The 26,172-nt window shown below is 43.9% G+C and overlaps 1 protein-coding gene across 4 annotated transcripts in view; it reads right to left on the bottom strand.

Annotated features, from left to right (window-relative positions):
* Positions 1–26,172, bottom strand: part of SASH1 (SAM and SH3 domain containing 1) — a 314,530-nt gene that overhangs the window by 79,252 nt on the left and 209,106 nt on the right. For all 4 annotated transcript variants that reach the window (XM_038526301.1, XM_038526300.1, XM_038526298.1 and 1 more), the window contains exons 3-4: positions 25,597–25,647; positions 25,425–25,474 (exon numbers count right to left, since the gene is read on the bottom strand). In XM_038526301.1, coding sequence (XP_038382229.1) covers positions 25,425–25,474; positions 25,597–25,647 — 101 coding nt within the window. The remainder of the gene's footprint in view (positions 1–25,424; positions 25,475–25,596; positions 25,648–26,172) is intronic.

Here is a 26,172-nt window from a genome sequence, read left to right as displayed (position 1 = left end):
GTCGTTCCTCTTCCAGGGAGGACAGAGGGGGCATCCGGCAAAAGTGCATTCTTGATTTAAAGAATGCATGGGACGACAGAGCTTGGGAGGCCAGAACTGTGTTGCACTGAAGAGATCAGAGAAAGAGAAGAAGAACCTGCAAATGCTGACCTGCTGGGTACCCTACAGGTGAAATAGGACCTCTAAAATTTAAGGCAACCAGAGGAAGCAAGAAGGGGCTTTCTGTTATGCAAAGCCACCTGTGCACCTGTGATAAGCCTGTGCTCTTCAGTGCAGGGTCACTGATGCTACCTGATTGAACCCAAAAGCCCAGGCCCTGCAAGCACCCTCATACGCAAAGTCTGAGAGAAGAGAACTGGTTTTTACTGGCGCACAAATCTACCAGACCTCTACTGTCCATAAGGGGAGAGGGGAGGCACTAAGACTAGAAGCAGGGGAGGCATCTCAGTTGCTGAGGATGAACGCTAGACCTGAAGTCATTATTTCCCATCACTACTAGCAGTGAACAAAGAAAATGTAAGGAAAATCTACTGTCTCGTCGTATTTTGCCAAGATACAGCTCCAAAGGTCTACTCTCTGCCCTCCTACCCATACAAAAATGAAAATGACTAAAGACAGGGGTGCCGGGGTGGCTCAGTTGTTTGAGTGTCTGCTTTCACTCAGGTCATGATCTCTGGGTTCTGGGATCAAGCCCCGTATCAGGCTCCCTGCTCGGTGGGGAGTCTGCTTCTCCCTCTCCCTCTGTGCTTGCTCTCACACTCTCTCTCAAGGAAATAAATATTTTTTAAAAATAGAAAAAAATGACTAAAGATATACTTATTTTAAAAAGCCATTTCAGTTCTTAATTCATTCAGCAAAAATGTATTGAGTGCCATTATGAGTCAGGTATATGGATGATTACAAAGAAATGGGACTTACGATGCAAGGAGGGCGACAAACATGAACAAAGGAGAAGCGCACTCAAGGGAGAAGTAACAGGGCAGCCCCTGTGGCTCAGCGGTTTAGCTCTGCCTTCAGCCCAGGATCTGATCCTGGAGACCTGGGATAGAGTTCCCATGTCAGGCTCCCTGCATGGAGCCTGCTTCTCCCTCTGCCTGTGTCTCTGCCTCTCTCTCTCTCTGTGTCTCTCATGAATAAATAAATAAAATCTTAAAAAAAAAAAAAAAAGCAAAGCTTAAAAAAAGGAGAAGCAACAGCAGGAGGAAGGGGAAGGCAGGGCTGGGGGTGGAGCAGGACAAGAAGGAGAGAAGCAGCAGCACATCATGGAGACCACTCAAGCCCACAGTGGTACGGGCCGGCAAAATGGCAGGTGTGAGCAGACTGTAGAGTTGGCTAGCTGGCTGGGGAATTAAAGCAGAGAATTCTTCTAAAGAAATACTAACTGTGGGGTGCATGGGTGGTGCAGTCGGTTAAGCAATCAACTCGGTTTTGGCTCAAGTGGTGACCCCAGGGTCATGAAATAGAGCCCCAAGTTGGGCTCCATGTTCAGTGTGGAGTCTGTTTGGGTTTCTCCTTCTCCCTCTGCCCCTCAACTACCACCCCCCCACCATGCTCTCTCACTCTAAAATAAAAAAATAAATCTTAAAAAAATAAAAAGAAACAATATTTGAGCTAAAGTCTGGGTTTCTAATTTTTTTTTCAAATTTTACTCTGTTGCATTCTGAGCTCAAAGTCATATATAATATGCATCGGTCCACCTTCCAGCACCACCAACCACAGCTTTTGCCTTACTGCTCACAGCAAAGGAAGCACCACATTTATTTTTAAAATCACTCTAAGGACGTGGAGAGTCTTGACCTAATTGCTAAAGGACCAAAGACATCAAACATCCCTAGCTCTTGATCAACTACTTAACTATGTAATAAAATACAAATATTTAGGTGAACTTTCACTTTTCCTAAAAGAAATGTTTTCATGAGGGAAATGGCCTAAAAAAATTACTTTTCTTCAGTCCTTTGCTGATTAGAATAATACCAGCTGTAAGGAACTGTACCCATCATTTAATCCAATTCCAATTTTATAGGGAACAATGACCTCCAGAAGCTACAGGAGTGGTCCAAGGTTCCATCAGCTGGTTAGAAGCCAACAAGGAGCTCTCCCCAGGCACTGGCAGCCCAGCCGTCTTCCTACCAGACACTGGACTCTTCCTCTCCAGATAAAATATATATAAAATTGTTTCTATTCTATTCTTGAAGAATTCAAAAGCTAACCTCTATTTTCCAACTCATTTCTCATTCTTCCTGCCAAATGGGAATGTCTTCTACCATAAATATACTCCAGAACCCACATGGCATAAAAAGGTAAGTTCTCCCTATTACAAAGTTATCACAAAATATAAATATGTTTTCCTCTATAAAATGCTAGCTTACAAAAAAACCCAAATAAATAAATAAATAAATAAATAAATAAATAAATAAATAAATAAATAAATAAAACTCTAGCTTACAATTTTAAAGGTTTTTTATCTACTTTCTTCAAATAATCACACATACATAAAATTCACCATCTAGTTTGCACTTTGGATCTTTTCATTACGTTTAAGAGGGGTTTCTAACGATTGTTTGCATTTCCCTTGGAGGCCAGCAGATGGCACTGCAGCTCCTCTATTCATCTTGCGGGGACAAATGGGGATTTTTTTTTTTCCCCCAACATTTCACAAGTTCACAATCTAGATACTGGCCAAAGAACAGCATGTCAGTGTTTCCTAAATGTGAGGCTCCCCAACTCATCAGTTTGCAAAGGTGGGAAAGAAGTTTAATTTGGATGCAGTGAATCGTCCCTGCAAACAGAGGCTGGCAGTGCAGTGATGCGAAATGCCATCTTTCTCCTTGAGACTGATTATAAGATTCATCCAGCAGGAGCAAAAATCCATGATGTAACCAAATTCCAAATTTGGATGGCAGCAGGTGGAAAGGGTCATTTACTGATCTCCTGGTGGGAGAAATTAATGCTCAGGAGTCCATTCCAAAGAGGCCTCCTCCTCCTCATAGCACCTTGCAGCCAGACACCGCAGGCCTAGGAATGGCTGTGCTGGAAGCAGGTTTGCCAGCCCCTCTCCATCACTTTCACTGTCATCAGGGTAAAAAGAATGGGAACTTCAGCCCCGTTTGCTTGCCGGTTTCTACGCCTAGGAATCATTAGGACACAGTAATTAGCATCTACTTAAGCACTGAGTAATAGGAGTATTGCATTTTGTCTCTGAATTCAATCTTAGAAGTACCTTTTACCTAATAGATCCCAAGTATAAGTGATTTTTCCTCAATCCCTAAACTACTTCAGCCCTCCCTGAACTCAAATTCATTTAAGAAAATTCAATAAAGAATTTATGAATCAGATTAAAAAAAAATTTAGGGATGGCATCCCAACACTTAACCAGTTTCTTTCATCCTACCTCGGTCTTTAGCAAATTCTTTGTTCAACTGTTTCGTTCCTTTCTTTTCACTCACTCATTCATTCATTCAGTCAGTCTTTACTTCCTTCAATAAACATTTATCCAACTCCCATTATGAGTCTGGCATCCTTTGAGGTATTGAGAATGTAGCAATAAACAGTACAGGTAAAATCCCTGTTCTCTTGGAACTAAGGATGGGGGGGATGGAGAAGTGAGGCGGAGGGGGGGCGCAGGTCAAGAAGTGGGGAGAGTTTTGGATGGGATGGATAGAGAAGGTGTCTCTGAAGAGGTGACAAGTGAATAGAGATGTAAGTGATGAGCTGGCATGACAGGCACTCACCCCGATGGGGAAGGCTGGATAGGGAAAGAGCAGAGGAAGAAAGCAAGAGGTCTACTCTGCACATACTCAGTTTGAGGTGCTTCCTGAATACTTCTGTGGAGATCAGATTTTGGAAGTCACTTGCACGTTCAAGTCACTAGGAGACCAACTGAACACAATCAAGAGAAGTGGCATGAGGACTGGGCTCAAGGGAATCCAATCTCAGGGTCAGGAAGTAAAGCAGTAGTGGGACTTAGGAGAAGTAGTCAGTGGGGAGAAGGAAAACCATGAGTATGCTTTTACCTTTTCTGGCTAAAATAATATTAAAATTGATTTTATACAAACTATATCACTGCCTCCAATGTCATACAGGGTAAATCTAGTCGCTCTATTTTCTCTTCTCTTGAATCTGTTGCTTCACAGAAGGGATCTCCATGAGGCCACAGAGAAGGAGAAACACAGGTTAGAATGAAATTCATTTGAAAGGAATTCTACGTCTTAAAAAAATAACACTCTGATTGGCAACCCCCATCATAGAACACTCCCCGTGACTGGGGAGTGATGATATGGCTAAGGACACAAGGCCAGGCAGGGACATACTGGGCTGCGCAGCCACATCTCTGACACCAGAGGAGCCCAAGGCGTCACCCACTGCACCATACCATTTCTCATTTACGGAACAGAAATTCATATTACGTCACATACATACTGAACCTGTTTATTGGGTGAATTACAAAAACGATACTTGGAAGAACCTGTGAAGACTGGGCATGTTCTCAACACCCAAAATGAACATGGCCTCTGGGTTTATTAGAACTAAGTATTTCAAGAACACTGCAGGACCTGGTTGTGCTGCTGTTGTATGATCTATCTGCTTGTTGAAGGAAAAGAGGTCACGTACTTTGGCTCAGGCTCATTTTTCTTCCTATGTCTATTTATATACAAAGACTCTTAGGTACCTCCAGGCAAAGACAACTCTGTCTCTTTGCGATACACTTACTCTGGCACATCGGAGAAATGTACCGAATGCCCAAGCATAAAGGAATTCCTAAAATAGACTTCATGTTTTTGTTTTGATGGCCTGTCCAGAAACTTCATAACCAAGCCAAAAAAAAAAAAAAAAAAAAGAAGAAGAAAAAGAAAGAAAAGGAAAGAAAAACAGCTATAATCTAATTTCTAAGAAAGGAACATGTGTTATATGTTACTGGAAAACCTATACTTAAAGAGATTTTTAAGTTTCCTTTATCTTGAGTCTCCGGAAATACACTTCTTCATTAGTTTCTTTCCTGCTGAATTTTGAATCAGGGCTTTCGCTGTGTCTGGGTCTTTTCCTGCATCATTCCAGGCCTGCCAAGGCAGTCCCCAAACATAGTGGCATTTTCCTCAAGATGTAGGAAAAGGACTAAGACATCTGTGCTATTGAATTGTGAGTGGAAGAAGGAGGCGGAAAGAAGGTAGAAGGGTCATCCTTTTTAGTAGTTGATTTTTTTCTTATATGTAGCTTATTCCTTATAAGGTGATATGCCTTCCTTAAATATGACTAACTCCTTACATATTCACATGTTGCTTATTTAGTGACAAATCATTATGCATAAAATAGGTAATTCCTTACTTTGATATTTGTTACCCTTTGGCTACCAGAGATATTTTTCATCACAGGAACATATCTCCCCTATTTCATAAATATATATATGAAACAAAATTCTGTATACACTATTTACTGTCTGCTATAAAAATTCAAGGGTCAGCCCTTTCCCAGCCCTGGGGCCAGTACCAGGGTGAGGGAGGACAGACACAAGGGGTCCGCACAGCTAGTGGTGCTGACTCTCAGGGTGAGGCAGCTGTAGGGAGTGAGCACCTCCTCCAACTCTGTGTTGTGTCTCTCTGGCTCTCCCCCTAGATCTGGCCCTTCCCAGGCAACAGCTGCTCGATTTGCATGCACATAATAGAACTTAACCTGAAAACTTACTGGCTTGGACTGAAGGTAATTCTATTCTATTGCTCAAATCTGGTATGTTGGAACTGCAAGATTATTCACTATCAATGATAAGGTTGGTTATCATTGGGTAAGGACGTTTTGTTACACTGGTACAAGGACAGTCACCTTTATACACGATTAAGGCAGGCGTCTGAAGTGCCAAACCCAAGGCAAACCCATGACCTGCCACAGCATAAGCCAGGTGCTCACACACTCAGGAGTCAGGCACACCTGCAGCAGGCAGCGCTGCCACAAATCTAAGCCCTTTTTCCTTGTTATGTGAAGTAGCGATGACAAACACAGGGCCTACTTTACTGGGCCGTTATGAGAATTACGCGATCCTGGCACTGGATGAGTTTCCAATAAATGTGACCTCTTTTAATATTCATGAGGGCCCCAAACAGATGACTGCTTTTGGTCCCTGCATAGAATGCTCGATCCCCATTCCACTCAGCACTGCCACCACACAGCCCTATTCTAGGCTCTAGCAGTTTCTAAATTGTCAGTTCCTCCTTTTAATTTTTTTAACATTAACTTCCCTCAAATAATTTGGATGGCCATGACAATTCCTCTTCTCAACTGCACTCTATACACAAGCAATTCATGTTTTCTCACAATCCATTGTTTTTCTCACAATAATGATTGAACATGATGTAATCAGTTCTTTATTCACATTCCCCAGCACCATAGTCCTCCCATTTGCTGATAACTTATTGTCTTCCTTAAGCAGTAAGAGCAACCAATTTAGCTAGCTTATTGCAGACAGCACAGGGTACACTAAATAGTTTTTTGTGGATGTTGAGCTTTCAATAGAGACGTATACCATGGGAAGTGGTTTGGAGGCACCCATCATGTGGTAGTAACTCTCCCAAATGAGTCGCAGTGATGTGTGGAGATGGTCTCAAAACAATACCATCCAATGTTCATTTCCAATTTGAAGAGGCCCTCTTGACACACCCGTAGGTGATCAAATGTTCACCCTTAGAAAGTGCTGAAAGGACATTTTAAAAGTTTGATATTTCCAGCCATGAGTTTTGATATTTTTAACTTTTTTCTGCCTCACTCCCCCCCCCCCCTTTTTTTTTCTATCTCTGGTTGAAAAATGTCATTAGACTCACTGTAGGTGAGCCTATTCCTTCCATATGTCTCGAAAGGGTATCTTATTCAGAAAAATACAGAGTCATGTAGGTATGCAACTTTATTTCTAACAATGGCTTTTGTTATGCTTCAATCTCTTGCTAAAAGTATATGGAAATTCTAAGTATCCAAACACCATCTCTTCTGCTGCAAATCAAGCCCCCCCTTTTCAACATTTAACTTCCCCCAAATAGCTAGGATGGACATAGTAACTCCTCTTCCACTTCTCAATTGCACTATACAAAAGCAATCCATGTTTCTCTTAGAATTAAAACACACATGACCTGCCACAGCATAAGCCAGGTGCTCACACACTCAGGAGTCAGGCACACCTGCAGCAGGCAGCGCTGCCACAAATCTAAGCCCTTTTTCCTTGTTATGTGAAGTAGCGATGATCAAACACATGATTGAACATGATGTCAAGGTAAAGACGTATGGGCAGATGTTGGTATCCAAATGTGAATGAATGACATTTCCTACAGCTCATTACTCAGGAAGCTGCCTAGCACCATGGCTCACAATGTGGGCTCTGGAGCCCAGTCACCAGTGTTCAAAGCCCAGTTCTACCATTTACCAACCAGCAACTTTGGACAAATTACTTTGTCCCAGTAAATCTCAGTTTCCTACTATGCAAGACAGAGACAATATTACCTATCATGTAGATTTTCTAGAGGTTTCTGTGAACTATGGACTTGCATGGTATTTAGAGCACCCTGTATATGCAAAGCGCCACCAACAAGAAGCTAATGATTAGGACTGCTGGCCTTTTCTTTTAACCAGCTCTCCCTGTGGAGTCCAGTGTCTTTTGGTCCTGCTCAGAGTATACTTCAGTTTGTTGACGTGCAAGGGGCTGGCTGGTTCCTTGGCACCTCAGTGGTGGCCAAAAAAGGCTCATCCTTGGTGAATCTGAAAATCCATCCCAAAGGCGCACTGGAAGAGATTTGTGCCCTTTCATTCACTGAATGGTAATTTGTACCAAAAGCTAAAAATGCAGGACACTGGCAGAAGTGTAAGTATCCTGCCTAGAAAGTGGCCAAATGTCATCTCTCCACAGCAGAGAGCCATGACATGCTTGTGCCACAACCTCACTTAGGCCAGGACTATACAAGTGCAGAAGTGCGGAGCTGGACATGCTCGCAGATGCGGGCTTATGGCAGAGACAATCAAATCTGAGATGCATACAGTCATCTTCCAAGATTTCCAAAACCCTCCCAGTGGGCCATGTCTTGTCCACCTGGGACATATTGTTCTTTGTCACCTCACAGGTCTGGCCTATCTGAGAAAGTTGATAAATACTTGCTGTATGGATGGCAGCTTTGATGCTGTAACACTTCTGAAAGTAATCACATATACCCCAGCCTTGAGAAGCTAACAGATGCCTTCCTGATTCTGCAAGTTTAGTAACCAGACAGAATGTCCCCATGACAGACTAGATGGTGTCTGTAACTATTTTTTATATAAATTCAGTAAGTTCAGGAACTGATCAGTCTCCTATCAAAACAACCAACCAGAATTTTTGGTTTGGTATCTACTGCTTGGTATAGATAATGAAGCTGTCTGCAGCCTGAGGAAGGAAACATAAACAACATGGTTCATACCTTCCAGGAGTTTACAACATAATAAGGTAGATTATATCGACGTGCTGCAAGATAAGAATGGCTGAGTGAGTGGCTCTAGCTGGCAGGGCCAGCTGCCTCCCATTCCAATATCCCTCTTATTTTCCTTCTTACTAAAAGAACCCTGATTTTGTTGGGGTAGCAGGGTACCCTGTTAAAACACTTACTTCTCCACACTCCCTTGCAACTAACAGAGGCCAAGTGTCAGCATCTGATCGAGAAGATACAGCTGAAAATTCACAATGAGGTGTTTCTGGGAAAGCTAGTGTTTCATAATGTAAAAGACTCACTCACTTTTTAATGTGTCTTGCCCTTCACCCCTCCCATTGGTCCTTCCTGAAACATGGGCACAAGGCCCAAACAGTCATCATTTTATCAGAAGGAAAAAAAATCATGTATTAAAAATGGTGGAGAGGAAATACTTCCTTGAGCAGCTGTGTTTCCTGGAGCAGTCACCTCCAGACTCCTTGCTGTATGGAGAAAATAGGCTCCCATTTGCCTCAACACTGTACAGTGTAGTCAGGTTCAGTTACATACAACTGAGTGTAATCCTAACAGATTCAGTGGTCAGGTAGTAAAAATGACCAGCCACACCTGGGTGGCTCCATTGGTTACGCATCTGACTCGTGATTTTGGTTTGGGTCATGATCTTGGGGATGGAGGCCTAAGATCAAGAGCTCCACTCTGGGCATGAAGCCTGCTTGGGATTCTCGCTCTCCCTCTCTCACCTACTGCCCTCCCCACCATGTGTGTGCTTTCTCTCTCTCTCTCTCTCAAAAAAAAGAAATAAAAATGGCCAACTTAAGCATTGGTCTGGTTTTACCAAGCGCATTTGTATCTGTCTCATTGTATTTTCAGCTCCTAGAGACCCAGACCTGAAAAGCCCCATCATACAGATCAAGAAATGGAGGCCTGGTGAGTTCATATAAGTGACTTATCCAATTGCAAGTCAGAGAGCTGGGGCTCAGCTCTTTTGGCCCCAATCCGATGCTCATCCTACTAAAACACCCAATTCATGAAGCCAGGAACATCTCCTGTCTGAATCACCACTGGATTCACGGTGCCAGGTACAGAGCCTGAAGTGTATGTGTCTATATTCTCTAATTATGGGCACTGAAAGCACAATTTAGGTTAGCAACTTGGCCATTGCTGTCTGCAGATGCAGGTCAAGCTCTGATTTTTGATGTTTCCTCAACAGAACCACAAAGGTGTTGAACAAAAGGGAAATTTAAACTCCTCCTCTGTTTCTTCTGCTTTTGGCGCAGCCACTGAAAACTAATGCCTTCCTTTTAGAGCCTCAATGTGAATCTGAAATTTTATTGAGATCCATCTTAAGAATTACTGAATTGCTATCAAAAGCAAAATAAAACAGGATTTTAGGACATTGTTTTTTTTTTTTAAGATTTTATTTATTCATGAGAGAGAGAGAGGCAGAAACACAGGCAGAGGGAGAAGCAGGCTCCACGCGGGAAGTCCGATGTGGGACTCAAACCCTGGAATCCAGGATCACGCCCTGTGCCAAAGGCAGGCGCTTAAACCACTGAGCCACCCAGGCTGCCCTAGGACATTGGTTTTACCACAAAAGCTAATTTTTATAAAATAAGAACCGCAAAGAGATGTGTTTACATTTTCTAATGTTGGCTACTTATTCTGTAAATGAGGCAAAATTATTCTTCCCTTCTATTTCCCCTTTAAAATTTAGTGCATTCCGGGCACCTGGGTGGCACAGTGAGTTAAGTGTCAGTTTCGGCTCAGGTCATGATGTCGGGGTCATGGAACCCAGCCCTGCACCAGGCTCCCTGCTCAGCACAGAGTCTGCTTGGGACTCTCTCCCTCTGCCTCTGCCCTTCCCCGCTGTGTCTGCATGAGCATGCACTCTCTCATAAATAAATACATCTTTAAAAAAATAACAAAATTTGGTGCACCCATGTAACACATCTGTGGTCCAAGAAAGGGTTTTGTGCAAGGAAATGTGCTGAGATGTGAGGCCAGCTGGATGGACAGGGAAGCACCTGCATGTCCCCGTGGAAGGCCGTGGTTGTCGGGGTGCGTGGTACGGGCTCAGCTCAGAACAGCTATGGGAACGGGCTGCCACGCCGCCTGGTACAGGGTGCATGTGGGGTCATTTATGCCAGCGGAGGCTGGCACGGTTAGCAAACCCAGCCTTTGAGATTCCTATCAAATGTGCATAAACCTGCAGGGAAAGCCAGGCTGCAGAGAGCCGCCCCGAGAGCCTCAGCCTCAGCAGTGGGGAAAGGGGAGAAAGGAGATGGCAGGAAGAGAGGCTCCATTCAATTATCTCCTCAGTCTGTTTCCATGGCAATGGCTCCGGAAGCGGGTCAGAACTTTCTCAGTGGAAACAAACAGCGGCTCATTCACAGCGCCCTTCCAGGCTGGCCGCGGCCGCTGTGCTGTCTGGGCACAGCCGCTCCGGGAGCAGGGGCGCCGAGGCCGCCCGAAGGCTGGAGGAGCTGCGGGCTCGGAGGGCCCTTCCTCGCCTTGCAGGTCACACGCTGGAGGCACAGAGGCCGGCCACCATCCGGGCATGGCTGTGGGAGCCGCCTGCCTGCCCTACTTCTCCTGGCGGGTGGCACAAAGGATTGGGTCCTTTCCACGGCGACTGATGCCACAGCCCCACTTTCAACTCCTTCAGACACAGCTGATGGAAAATTTTTATGTTACAAGCACCATAAAGATGGGAACTCGGGCTTTCCTGTCTTCTCAGATTCAGATCTTTCTCTTTTTTTTTTTTAACTGAAAAATAACTGACATATGACGCATTAGTTCTAAGAGGAAAGCATAATGAGTTGATACTTGTATACGTTGTGAAATGACCACCCCGATAAGTCTGGTTAACTTCCGTCACCATTCAGATCTCACTTTTAAATTCTCACACATGTCCTCTGTGACATCCACGTGCACTGTACTCTGACTCTACTCGCGGGTCTCACTTTGCTCTCGGATTGCTTCACACCCTTCCCCTTTCGGATCCTCAAGTGACGCACCAGCACCTGACACAGGCACCAGGAAGCAGTGCCAAGGTCACTATGACAACAAACATCCTCTACCAGCCACAGCTGGGTGCCACCACCCCTTCCCATGCGTGAGAGAGATGTGCAGAAGCAGAGAGCGTCAATCCAAAGGAAAAGAAACAGGTTTTGGTGGTTATTTGTAACTTCAAGCTGGCTGCCTAAACCTCCTAGAAAACTTAGTAGAGACTCTAGAGTTCCACATCTCAGCCACATCCAGAGAAGTCAATGCATTAGGCCTGGGTGGGGCCTGAGGTTCTGTCTTTCCAACAAGCTCTCCAGCTAGCTGATGTATAGGTATACTTGCGACCACCAGGTTTAACACAGGAAACACTGGGAACATATTCCCCACCCTTCCTTCTCCATTTCCTCCTTGTACCCTTCTACTCCAAGATCTCCCAAATCTAGTAAGCAGGGTCACACGTGAAGTCTTCAGAAGAGAATTCAGAACACAAGAATACAGTAAGATCAAATAAGCAGCCAAGCTTGTAGACAAGACGTTGGGGGCCAGGGTTAGGGTTGAGTGCCACATATCCATCCACAGTACTTGACATACAGGAAACACTCCTTAACCACTGAAAGAAGGGGGGCACCTGGGTGGCTCAGATGGTTAAGCATCTGCCTTTGGTTCAGGTCATGATCCGAGGGTCCTAGGATCATATCCCACATCAGGCTCCTGGCTCAGCAGGGAGTCTGCTTCTCCCTCTTCCTCTTTCCTCTGCCTCTTTTCTCCCCCCTGTTCATACTCTGTCTTAAATGAATAAATAAAGTCTTTTAAAAAAATGAATGAAGAAAATTCCAGTCAGATGGAAGAATTTAAAAACCAGAAGCCCAATAAAGGTTCTGGCAAGTTTCAGACTTATAGGATCTGTCCACTGGATCCCTGGTCTCCCTGTCCTCTTGCATTGACAAGGGTCCTTCTAACATGCAATACCCACCACAAGGCAAGCCCTGAGCTGCTGTAAAGACCTCCCATGGGCTGGCCCTGGGGCTGCACAGATTCTGAAGCACTTGCCCACCCTCCAGGTGATGTGCTCACACACCTCTGCACACCCTGGCTTCTGCCTGGGATTCCTTTCCCCTCCAATTTTGCCTACGAAACCCCCAACCATTCCCATGGTGCTCATTCCTTTGGGCACCTGTGGTGGATCTGTAGCCTGTCAACTTAGCCCAGCTGGATCATGTCTCCCAGAATTCCCTCCCCTGCCATGTGCTGGATCAGCATGAGTCACGTGAGATATTTCACGGGAGATGTAGAGAGCAGAGGCAAAGTGGCTATCTTCTTTCTATGCTTCAAAGCCAGTGCAGGGCATGAGGCCCCGTGCTCACGGACACTTGTCATTGCGTGGCCCCGGGGTCACTCGGTGGCATGGGACAGCAGCTGGGCCCACCGTGCTGAAGTTCCTGCCGAGTCTGCTCTTTAGGTGCTCTGAGTCCCCGGCCTATGGCTGGTGAGCATCTTGGGAAGGATGCCAGCTCCTCCTGCAGGTTCCTGGTGAGTTGAAATTGGACGCTTGCATGGAGGTGGTGAGAGAGGACGTGTCTACATTTGCAGGTGGCAGTTTTTCCTCTTTCCCTGCTTTGCCTGTATCTTTTTTTGCTCTGCATGCCAGTCCTGCTGATGTCAGGCCACATCATCGGACAGGGAAGAAACAGCCTCACCTGGGCTGTGGAACCCAGCAACACAAGCAGTCACCTGGAAAACCCTGTAATAACGTCCCCTTAACGTCTTCTTCTCCAACAGAAGCCTGTATGATACTGAACTTAAGTGTCTGCAGCCTATGCCTGTCCCCCGGGCGCCTGACTGGCCCTGCTCCTACAGTTTATCTGCACTGCATTCATGGCACATTGCACTCATGGTCTCGTGACTTCTGCAGGTCATCAGAGGATAGCTACCTTCCCAAACCACTCATCTTTCCAGCACCTAGCAAATTCGTCCACACTGCAGAAATCTAGAAAATGTTTATTCACTTCCCCTTCATGGCTCCCTGGCCCATCACTGGTTTTTCCTGACGCACCAGTCCCTGGTCTGTGTGGTGGCATCTGTGATAAGAGGCCTGGCCCTGGCAGATAAATGGATCTGGGCTAGAATTCCACCTCTGCCTTGCCCCAGCTTTGTGATCATGATCTTGGTAAGTCATTTAGACTTACTGACCCCCCACTCTACCCCACCCCATTTCCCTCACTGTTAACTACCATTTCCTTTGTACTATATAGTTGTATGTATGGGTCTGGCCTATTCCTGCCAGGACAGGATTGCTATTTATTTACTGGTGGCCTCTCTCCACTACCTTCCCCCACCCCGACCCCTGCCTAGCCCAGTGTCCTGTTCACCTCTCCTGCAGGAGATAGAAGAAATTGCAGCCCCCTCGCAATCCTAAATACTTCCTGGCAGCAGTAGCCTGTCTCCAGCCGCTGCACACACCCTGCCGCCAGGAGGGCTGCGGCCCGACGTGTGGACTCCAGCTGGGGCTAGGCAGCTGGGGCTCACTCACCAGATGAAGTGAAGGGCAACAGAGTTTGCAGTGGGAAACAGCTGAGGTGGAGAATTCTATCACAGCTGCTCCTACCCCCGAGCTCCTGCATTCTGGAATGTTGAGCCCCTCAAATATGCTATGTGATGGAGCACACATGTGTGCAGACACAGATCCGCCCACACAAACACATACTTCACGTTGCAACTGCGCAAGCTCTATGAGAATGCTGGTCTCCTACACTCCCCCCCTTTGGGGTATGAAAGAAAGAGTAAAGCTCATGTAGAAATGGTGTATTTTAAGTGGCTAGGGTCATTGATGAGCTCTGTGTAGGACATTATGTATTATGAGAGAAGATGAAAACCACAGACACACACCATCATTGCTAATGGTAGTTACGGAGGTTGAGGAGAGAGAGCAAGTGAAGTGTGAGTCCCCATCGCACGCCAGGCACCGTGCTGGGTATTTCACACAACCACCCTCAGAAAGAACTTTTATTGGGCACACATTATGGGTTAGGGAACATGCGGCTTAGAGAATTTAGGTAAATTGTTCCCAATCCCACAACCAGCAGAGCTTAACTTCAGGCTCAGATTAACAGCATAGCAGCAACATGTGGACAGTTGCTGTCCCAAAACTGGTCGGTTCAGGGCATGCTTTGGACTGGGTCAGAGAATGAAAGGAGACCACCTGACTCAGACTCATCACTGAGCAGCTGAAGTCCGGAGGGGTGGCATGATACAGATGACCATCACAGACAGCGAGTACACTGAAAGCTCCAGTCCCTTGGACAGTGACCTGGCCCTCATGCCCACAGCCTGGGTGATGGCTACTGACAAAGTGATCAAAGGGAAAGAATACATAATAAACATACTAATCTAATGCCTGGCTCTTGGTATAGCCCACCCATTTTCTGAAACCTAAGCTTGCCCTTCTACCTATACTTCCCACCCTGGTGAGCTCAAACAATGGCAGTCCAAGTGACCTCTGGTTCCCATTGTGGCTCTGTGCTCACAAGCCATGAGGGCCAACCTCCTTCTCCTGGGAGGACAGTGAGCACACAGTGAGGACACATCCATCTGAACAGGGTAGAACCACCTTGTGAACTATTCTGAAGGACACACCTCTACGTGGCTTCCTCGTCCCAGTGCACACATGCATGTCCCCCACAAGGAAAGATCTGGCATTCTCCCCCCCAACCCACAGTCCTGCCACAAACAGGATGTGGAAACAGGATGCATTCGTCTCAGCTCCAGGGGACACAGCTTGACCTGGATTTCCCAGCAAACTTGCAGACCTCATCAGCAATTCTTAGTGAATCTAGCCTGTTCCAAAGGAGGATTAATGACTGCACAGCCTGTGGGTTTCTGGTGCTTACTTCTACAAAGGAGAATGAGCAGAGAGAGCCCCACCTTGTCAGACGGAGAAATACACATAACCGTAGACAGCAGACCCTGTTTTCGGGGGCATCCACGAGGGATGGGGCCTGAGCCTGTCACCTCTCAACCCTGTCTTCAGGAAGGAGAGACTTTCTTGTTGAGGAAGACGGCGGAGATCCCCAGTAGGAAACAACTTACTGAAAGGAGAAGAATGCCTTACACATTTCAAGGAGGCTGGAGACAAAGTTCAAGAACTGGATTCAAAGTTCTACTCTTAATAGAGCCATAGCAAACAAATTTTCTTTCAAAAATGCACTTCCTATTTCTATGAAATGTCCAGAACAGGCAATTCTAGAGAGACAGAAATTAGATCAGTGATTGCTTAAGGGAACGGGGGTCATCAGGAGCTGGAGGAGTGAGAGTTACAGGGTTTCTTTTTGGGGTGATCAAAAGGTTCTCAAATTGACTCTGGCGATGGTGGCACAAGTCTGTGAATATGCTACACACTTTGCTTTGTATACTTTAAATAGGTGACTTACATGGCACGTACGTACACTGTATCTCGATAAAGCCAATTTAAAAACAACTAAATGGAGACACCTGGGTAGCTTAGTGGTTGAGCATCTGCTTTGGCTCAGGTCGTGATCCCGGGGTCCTGGGATCCAGTTCTGCATCAGGCTCCTTGCAGGGAGACTGCTTCTCCCTCTGCCTATGTCTCTGCTTCTCTGTGTCTCTTGTGAATAAATAAATAAAATCTTTTTAAAAATTAATTAAAAAAATAAAAAACAACTAAACAGATGACTACACATCAACCTGTATTCAAATCTTCACAGCAACATATCCATAATAGTCAAAAAGTCAAAAGAGCCAAGTGTCCATCAATCAATAAATGGATAAACAAAATGTAGCATATTCATACAACAAAAAGGAGTGAACATGGATGAGCACTAAAAACATTATGCTAACGAAATCCGTCATTTAAAACACATATGACTCTTTGGGGTGCCTGAGGGATCAGTCAGTTAAGCATCTAACTCTTGATTTTGGCTCAGGTCACGATCTCAGGGTTGAGGTCCAGCCCCATCTCTGGCTCTGCACTCACTGGGGAGTCTGCTTGAGATTGTCTCTGTCTTCTTCTCCTTCAGCCCCTCCCGTCCTTCTGTCTCCCTCTCTATATAAATAAATAAATAAGTAAATGAATGAATGAATGAATGAATGAATGAATAAATAAATAAATAAATAAATAAATAAATAAAAAACATTGTGAAGACGCCCTCTGAATTATAAACTTTTAATAGGTGAGTTGTATGTGAATTAGATCTCAATGAACGTGTTACCAAAAATAAAATAAACGTACTTTCCCAACAAAATTGCAGGTTTTAAAAGTGTTGAGGATTTTTCTAAAAAAACAAAACAAAACAAACTATAATATCTTGTGTACATTTCTCAATGCTGAACCTTTATCTGGAGGTAGTATATGCGCTTTCATTTCTATATAGCAGAGGAAAAATTTGAGGAGACCTGAACAAGATTGCAGAATGGACTTGGGGAGGAGAGGGGCCATGCCTAAGAAATAGATTTGGGCATTTGTGGAAGCTACTATTTTCTGCACTACATGTTTTTAACATGTTTTAACAGGTGTCTTTTTAATGTTAATAGTCACCAGCAGAAAGCACTTGCTTCTTGTTACATTGCTATCAGTTGAAGGAAATACTGATAAATGCTAGTTAACAAGTAAGACCAAAGTACGTCTTCTGTAATTCCAGTCCCGGGGACAGTCTGGTTTTAACCTTCTTTCAAAGAACTGAAACAATTGATGATTTCTGTGCCCATACTTAATGATGAGCACTTGCTCTGTGAAAATACTCTTCTGAACACTGGAGAAAATTCAAAGGGAGGAAGAATGTGAGCTCTTAGCCTCCTGGAGCTCATGATTATGCCGGGTTGGGTGGGATTAGGAAAGTATACAAAGCTAGAGCTGTGGATGAGGGCATGAATTTGGGCCAGATGGGATAGATAACAGACAAGATAACTGAGCACTGATTAAGCGCAGGATAGCTTTTTTTTTTTTTTAAGATTTTATTTATTTATTCATGAGAGACACAGAAAGAGAGAGGCAGAGACACAGGCAGAGGGAGAAGCAGGCTTCCTGTGGGGAGCCTGTAATGGGATTCGATCCCAGGATCCTGGGATCATGCCCTGAGTCAAAGGCAGATACTCAACAACTGAGCCACCCAGGTGTGCCCTGGGTAGCTTATTAAGTGAGGTATATACTGTACTAATCATCCTCATTTACAGCTGTGGAAACTGCAGAAATCGAGAAATTTGTCAAGAGCTGTAGAGCTGGTAAGAAACAACCTGGATGTGAACCTAGAGGTATCAGGCAGGACATCTTAACCCCAACGCGTCATGGCATTCAGACTGGATCGGTTTATCTCTAGCTCTGAATCCTTAGGCAAGCTAATTACTCTCAAAAACAGTACATACTTCAATGAGTCCATGAAAAATTAAATGACAAAATACAGTAAAAGTGATTAGCATCATGTCCAATAATAGAAATAACCCAACAAGCACTATGACGATACCTGTTACAGTGCATTTGAGACTTCAGGTCCGTACCAAATGCTACAGGATTCCAAAAGGTGGAAAGAATACAGCCAGTGAAGTGACTGAAAAAGCATCTAAGGAGAAGCAGTTCTTAAAAGAGAACCTAAAGAAAGGAGATGCTTTCAAGGCAGGAGCTCCAAACCACCCAGGAGGCAACTGGGAGATGAGAGGAAGCACGGGGGCTGGCGCTGGAAAATGCGGCAGTCATCAGTACAGATGGGCCAGGGCTGGACTGGGGGAATTTTGATCAAAGTGCAAACATGTAGAGGTCCTAATTTATAGGTGCCACTAGGGAGATCTCTGCATCCCCTCACTGCAGTGTGGCCTAATTGTACTTTAGGGAGACTGATCTGGGGGTCATTTCCTGAATGTGCTTTTCTAGTTCATGAAAAGAGCATTAAAGGTATCGCTTGCAGTAGTGAATATAAAAAAGTGGGAATCACAGGTAAAGCTATAGAAGTAGAAGCAACAGGATTTCATGATGGGGGTTTTGGAATCACAAAAGAAATATAAAAAAGTGGGAAACACAGGTAAAGCTATAGAAGTAGAAGCAACAGGATTTCATGATGGGGGTTTTGGAATCACAAAAGAAAAGATAATGATGTGAAGGCCGTGTGAAGAGTAGAAAAGTGGTCTCAAGGATAGAAGAGGGACATATGATCAAGAACAGGCTGTCAGACAGGGAAAGAATGAAGGATAAAGAGGGAGTGAACAGTTCTGCTGTAAGAATGGGCAGCTGGGGTGACAGTGACAGTAATGAGCAGGCATCCAGCAAGTTGCACCCATGCGCAGGTCACCAGATTGGGGAACGGGGCAGAAGGACGGATGTGGATTTGAGGTGGGTGCCTAGAGACAAGAAGTCAAAACCCTGGGTGGAGGTACCTGAGCAGAGCTTGCAGGCTGGGTAAAAAGCCCCCGGGGGACACCCATGGTGAGGAATGGGCAGAAAAAAGGGAACTGCCAAGAATGGGCATCCAATGGGGAGAAATCAGAAGCTATGACGTCACAGATACCAAGGGCAAAGATAGAAGTGGGATTCATGGAAAGGCAGCGGTGCCAAACACAAGGATCTGTGAGTCAGGAGGGGCCTCAGGGTGGGTTGTTGTTGCAACACTGACTTCAGAGAGCATTTTGGCAAGGAACAAAGGCGAGAGTTGGGCTGTGGGGGCCAAGTTCAGTAACTGGAGGAGAAGTCAAACTGTGGTTCTTGAGAATGGCAAGAAGCTTCTATGGGATGGAGAAGAACAAAGTACATTTGTGACATACACCCACTTGCTCATTTATCCAACATGATTGAAAGTCTTTCATGTGAAAGACCCAGGGTTCAGAGCAGGAGGTGACACATGCACACAACTGTAACCTTGGTACACGGCAACAGTAGCAGGACAGCATGAGGTGACACAGTCCAGTAGCAGGACATTGTGCTCCAACTCTGAATGAGGAGAGACTTCTGTAGGTAGCCAAGACCAGGGATTTCTAAGTTTGATGGAGTTTGCCCAGAGAAGGGGGGTAGAGAGGATGGTGAGAGTAGGGGACAGGGCACTCCACTGGAAGGAACAACAGTTTCAGAGGCTGGCATGCCATGAGAGTATAGGGCCCCTGTGAGCAATCACAGGAGCTTTACCTCCTGAAGACTTAGCTGAGCCACTGTACCAGCCTGGAGAGCAGGTCAAAAGATGAGGTTGGTGGACAGGCAGGTAGAGACGGACTGTGAGGGACAGGAAGGCAGGATCAGATCAGAGACACAAGCAATCCAGAGAGGAGCAGGACCTAGAGAGCAACTGAATACAGCAACAATAGGAGGGCTTCTTCCCTGAAGGAAAAGGAGAAGGAGGAGATGAAACAGGGATTAGGGGAAGAGGGGAGAAAAGGAGAGTTGACGCCATCAAAAGAGTATACTATCAGCTTGCCAGATGAAACAAATCTGAGAGTGAAGCAGTGTCCAAACAGTAATTGCCTGCATAGAATGTTTGTAAACCAGATTCCATCCATTTCATTCGACCACAGAACACTGCTCTATTGGCTTGCCCCCCTTTGATTTATCTTCCTCTCCCATCATGCGATATATTTTTGGACTTTTTCGCCATAAAATAGTTCAGTTGTAGTCATAGGTGATGAAAGAAAGTGAAACTAAATCAGTGAATTTTCAACTCTGGTGAAAGACTTAGTACAAAAGAGCTTATAAATACTGGCGAAGGTGAAGGTTTGAGATTTATTTTGGACCTTCCTTCCTCTATAAATAAATGAGACACAACCTATATCTGAATGGGAGTAAAACTTGCCCCTACCTCCAAGAGGACCACTGGAGTGTTGGTTTTAACTGCTGCTATTTCTATAATGCTAATGAACTCAATTTGCCCCTAACCTCTCTATCTGCTTAAGCAATTCAATTATAAGTACTTTGGATTTATAGCTTAATGGTAGGAGCATGAGTTCTCAACTGGGATACATTCTGCGCTCTGCCACCTAATTAGCTGTGTAGCCTTGAGCAACTTATTAACCTCTCTGTGCCTCAGTTTCTGCATTTGCCAATGGGAATAATATCATAGCAAACCACACAGGGATGTTGTGAGTATTAATTGAGTCAATGTTAAGTGCTTAGATCAGTTCCTGGCCCATAATCAGGGCTCAGTAAATGTTACCTGCTATTTCCTGCTTTTTCTTTTCCAGTTTGCAGAACCAACCTTATTAAGACTACTTCCAATCTAGATAGACAGCGAGAAATAATAACCAGATGGGATCCCCTACAGTTGGCTTCCTTGAATGTAATGAATCTAAATCATCTTGACACACAACTTATTTATTAGACATTAGCAAATTTTCAGATTACCCTGTTCCAGATATACACATACAAATAAAAGATTAAATTGTTGTGGAAAAAGTTGCTAGTTCCCTGCCCAACGTCTGGTCTCTAGCCTTCCTTAAGACACTCATTTTGTTCAGGGCAATAAAGCAGTCAGCAAAAAAACACTCATCTCTCCAAGCTCTCCTATGGCAATGGTGGCCAAGTGCCCCAATTTGGGGCTTACTTTCTTTGCTTTATTTTTCTCCATAGCACCATTTAAAGTATATACATTTTTTAATGTCCATTTATCATACATCCTAGCATCCCGAATGAGGTCCTGCACACAAAGCCGGTGCTCAGTGAACAGCTGCTGCTTGAAGAAATGAGTGAGACAAACTGGAATGTGTTGGACAGGATTTCTAGGAAAGCTTTTCTAAAGGATGTGCCTGTGACTCTTTGCTCTTCTGCACTCAGTTTCTCCTTCCCACCTGGAAGATGCAGCAGCCACTTTAAAATCATAGGGTAACAACAATAAACAATACAATCTGGCCTCCTGAAGACTTAGCTGAGCCACTGTACCAGCCCCTAGACCTCCTAGAGTGGAACAAGGACAAGGACAGAGCAAATGAACACTGCTTTTTTTTTTTTTTTTCTCTCTCAGACTAGCGGTGAGTAACAAAAAAATTTAACTAACATTCAGCTTTTTCGCCAGTTGACACAGATCCAAGATTGGTGTAATAAAGTAGATAGTCTCATCAATAGGCAATGTAAACAAATATAAATAGAAGAGGTTCAAATGAAACGCTCCCTTGGCATTTATTTACTTTTTTTTTTCCAGCGAAACACAGAGACTGGATAGAACATAAGAAAATAAGGATGAAAAGCCTTTGTCAGACTGGGGCGGGGGGGAGGGAGCGGGGGGGGGGGGGGGCAGGTCTGTTCTATGTAAGGATGGAACTATCCTGTGGGTGTCGCACATCTATAGGCCAAGTACAGCCTGAGCAGCCCCATCTGACAAAGGTTCCTGGTGCAGTGATGTCAGGTATATTCTCACTTCTTGTCTGGCTTCTCACTGCTTGTCATCCCCACAAAAGATTCACCTCCTTGGTCTCTCCAGGTCAGAGCTATATTCCTTAGCTCACGACTTTAAACCCTGTTAAATAGTAAATCCTACTGGCAGAGATGATGTATTCTTTAGAAATCAGGTATTTGCATTATAATTAACAACCAACACCTTCCTTAGCTCAGGTTTTAACTGGGAGAGAAGGGAGGGAGAAAGATGTGCTGAAGTCCCCGGAGTCAAGTGGGGGTAGAGAGGGAGGTCCTGTCATTTAGGTCTCTGGTTTAAGGGCGGGCTGCTGTAGGATTTGCCTACTTTTGTCCACTTAGTTCTCCTGCCTTTTGAAAGCAGAAGAAAACTTCTGCCCATAAAACAACACTGCTGACTCAGAAGGATATTTTGGTTGGCAGATACTTGGCGGATACTAACCAGACGCAACCCATGGTTTGCCAGGTCATCCTCCAGCAAGCATTCTGATGTGAAGAAGAGCAGGATTCTGCATTTCAAAATATTCGCATTTTCAAGTACAAAAATACAAATGATTCAACACAGGGACAGCCCGAGTGGCTCAGCAGGTGAGTGTCTGCCTTTGACTGGGGAGGGGGCTGATCAAGGGGTCCCGGGATCAAGTCCTGCATCAGGTTCCCTGCAGGGAGCCTGCTTCTCCCTCTGTCTATGTCTCTGCTTCTCTCTGTGTCTCTCATGAGTAAATAAGTAAAATCTTTTTTAAAATCCCAAATAATTCAATACAAACAAAACAACTCAGATTATAATCTGACCTAGAGTGTCCACTTTATTAAAAATAACAACAATAAAACCTTTTGGAAGATTTAATCCAAAGTAATTATCAACTTAAGAATAAGTATCATCATTTTGTAACCATCACTATAAAAGCCAATAGTCATTAAAGGAATCTAAAACTGTCAGTTAAAGGTTTGACGAGGAATAAAACATTTAGAGTCTCAGATTATCTCCCCACCAAATAGCTACAAATTGCAAAGGGAAAATTCTATCTTCTCAGAAGAAACCTGAGAGACATCACCACAATCAAACGATAAACATTAGTATCACCAATGATAGAACAAATTGACATCATGATGCGATGCACACTGGAAAGAACACATCAAAAATATATATCCTGAATCCTAAAAAGAAACCCAGGTGGAGGACTGTTTCACAAAACTAGTCTATCCTCTTAAAAACCCATCGATACCATAAAAGACAAAGAAAGGCCAAGAAATCCTTTCAGATTAAATATGACAAGAGGGACGCATATAAATGTGAGTAATTTTTTTTAAGTGTTGAAGAAAAAGTGCTATAAGAAACACTATTGGGGCAATTAGAGAAACTCAACAAGAACTGTACATTAGGAAAATCCCTATTAAAATTCCTCTACCTGGTAATTATATTATGGAGTTCTGTAAGAGAATATCCTTGTCCTTAGGAGATACCTGCTGACGTATTGATTAGTGAGAGTCACAAAGTTTGTAACTTACTCCCCAAAAGTTCTGCAATGATTTTTTTTTTTAAGATTTTATTTATTTATTTAACAGAGACAGACAGAGGGCACAAGCAGGGGCAGTGGCAGGCAGAGCTTGAGCAGGAAGCCCAGCATGGGGCTTTGATCCCAGGACCCTAGGATCCTGACCTGAGCCAAAGGCAGGTGTTTAACCAAATGAGCCACCCAGGTGCCCCAGTTCTGCAATAATCTTAATTAACAGTATTATTTAAATCTGTGTATGTGTGTCTATGAGGGAGAATAAGAGCATGCAAACTGCTGAGTCTAAGTAAAAGTTATATGGAATTTCACTGCACAACTCTTGCAACTTTTCTCTAAGTTTAAAATTTTTCAAAAGTTTTTTAAAGTAAGAAAAACAAGAGTACCATAGTTTAAAAAAATTAATAGGGAAATACAGGACAAAATGGATTAAGACTTCCAAGTTACTTAGAAACACCTAGTTTTAAGTAAATCACTTATAAGAATAGAAGGAAAATGGCAGTATTACAGATGGAAGGGTTAGGGGTTGTCAACAGTACTGAGTGTTGTGTGTGTGTGTGTGTTCAGATCTTTTTGTTAACCTCAGAGGAGGCTGAGAGTCTCTCCCTTGGCCACAAGAGCCATGCCACATTTTACTAAGTGAAGGATATAAACACGGAAAGAATGACTACCCACAATTGAGGGGAAGAAGAAATACCCAGCCTAAGATTAGTACAAATTTGGTGAGTCACTTCCCCTTAGGAGGAAAGGAAAACCTGTCTTGTTTCCCGGAGGGCTCAGATTCTGAGGAACACCTGAGTTCTCTGCCTGAATCACGTCAAAGAGGTAGCAAACTAGGTCAGAAGAACCTCCAGTCCATTAACTCCATGCTTCTACCCACACTCAACTCAATGTATCGCCATAGTACTTCCAATTTCCAAATGAACGTCAACTCAAATCTCTGAGCTACTTCAGCCTCCACACTACTAAACTGCTAGGAGGTTATATGCAATGAAAACAAAGGAGATTCAAGTTAATTGCACATTTATTCTCTAACCTTGAGTGGGCAATGGCCTTGGTTTGTTGTTTGCTCATCACCCCAATGTTCCTCGTCCTGAACCAAGTCTGCTTAACCTCTTGAGAACTGAAGCTTTGGCAAAGCAGCTTTGAAGCTGCCTCTGTGCCAGCAGCACACACACGTGGATGGATTAGGCAGAGCTGTGCTGTAAAGCACACACACACTCTCCCAACGTGTGCTTTTCATTCCAGAAATACTTTATTCCTAAACCACTTCTATGCTTCTCTTGGCACAAAACAGTGTAAGTGGCTCTGTGCCAAAGGAAGCGTCTGTTTAAAGACGAGGACTTTCTTAAAATTTCTTTACCTCAGAAAATCACAAATAGAACATTCTAGTGTAATTATGATTACTAGAATAAAGAAAAGGGAAAGGTTATAGAAAACAAAACAAAACAAAACAAAAAAAACCCATTTGCTTTGTTTCTGGTTTTGTTTTGTTTTTTAAAGTTGCCTAAAAGAAATCCTGCAGATACAATATGTAACATAGAATTATCTCCCATGACAGTAAAAATTACAGGGCCCAAGTCAGGACAAAGAAGCAAAAATATGACCCTTAACAGGAAAGGTAAGTGAGCATTTGCCATCTTTTGTCACAAACATTTATTGTTTTAAGGGCACCCACTAAAGCCAGATGCAGAGCAGGGGTTTTTTTGGGTTTTTTTAGTCATTGTTTTATTCTGGAATATGTTGTATTTTTGTACCTCACTTCTTTATGACTTTCATCCTGAATCAGAAACTATTTTAAAAGAAAAAACCCATCTTGGTGGACCTAACTGTCCTTTTCCTTTCTCTGCTCATTTCCAGATATTTATTTAGGGTTCACTCACAATAAGCAGCATGAAACCAATAACCCTTGCAGAATCCTTAGTCCTCACCAACTGAATTACAAACACACCTTTATCCACCTACATGTATACACACACACACACCCCCAAGGAAAATGACATCATGCTCCACAGTACATACACAACACAATCACCCATTCGACTTTCATCAGGATGAACCCAAGAGAGACACCTTCTTAGAGATTCTGATGAACCCAAGAGAGACACCTTCTTAGAGATTCTGATCCCCGGCAGAAGGAAAGAAACTTACTTTCTCTCCACTTCTGGTGTTGACACGGCGCTACAGAAGCCAAGTGACTCCTAGGAAAAAGAGGCACAGCGTCAGCACAGAGCGGTAGGCTTCATCTGATTTGTACAGAATATCACTTAAAAAAAAAAAAAAAGCAGAAGCAAAAATAGATGATTAAAGTCATTGTGCTTACTTCGATTTGGGACCGCAGCTGAAGTGACGTGGGGCTGGCATCAGGTTTCTCCTAAAAGAGAACAGATGCGGGTTTAATGAGACTTCCCAACGTGGCATACACCAGAAAGACAAATAGATATGTAAGAAGAGATGGGGGGATTTGAGAAATGCTAGGACACGGTGGGAGGAGATGGTGGAGATAAACAGATTTTCTGGAAAAAGTAAAGTGCTTTTAAATTGAGAACTCTAATCTTAAAATTGAACTGCTTTCCAAACTTCACCACTTGACACTGCTAACAATTTTACTGCGGAAGAAAAAAAAAGCACAATTGGAGGGGCACAGAGAGTTAATGGTGAAATAATTCTCTGGATGTGATTATGCCATCACCAGTACACAGAATTTATGGGAATCCATTTGTTTTGTTTCTTTTTTCAATAATATTAGAGTTCCAATCTGATTTTAAAATTCTAAATGTATTAGAGTATTTCATAACATAGGACTAGTTTTAAGTGTATTTAGGAAGGCAGAAAGCTAACCTGGTATTAACTTGTAGCCCTAGAAATCACCATGCCCGTAATAACACAAATGAATTGG

The sequence above is a fragment of the Canis lupus genome, chromosome 1, assembly GCF_011100685.1.
Source record: "Canis lupus familiaris isolate Mischka breed German Shepherd chromosome 1, alternate assembly UU_Cfam_GSD_1.0, whole genome shotgun sequence".
Lineage (NCBI taxonomy): Eukaryota > Metazoa > Chordata > Mammalia > Carnivora > Canidae > Canis > Canis lupus.
This window is presented reverse-complemented; position numbering and strand designations above follow the sequence as displayed.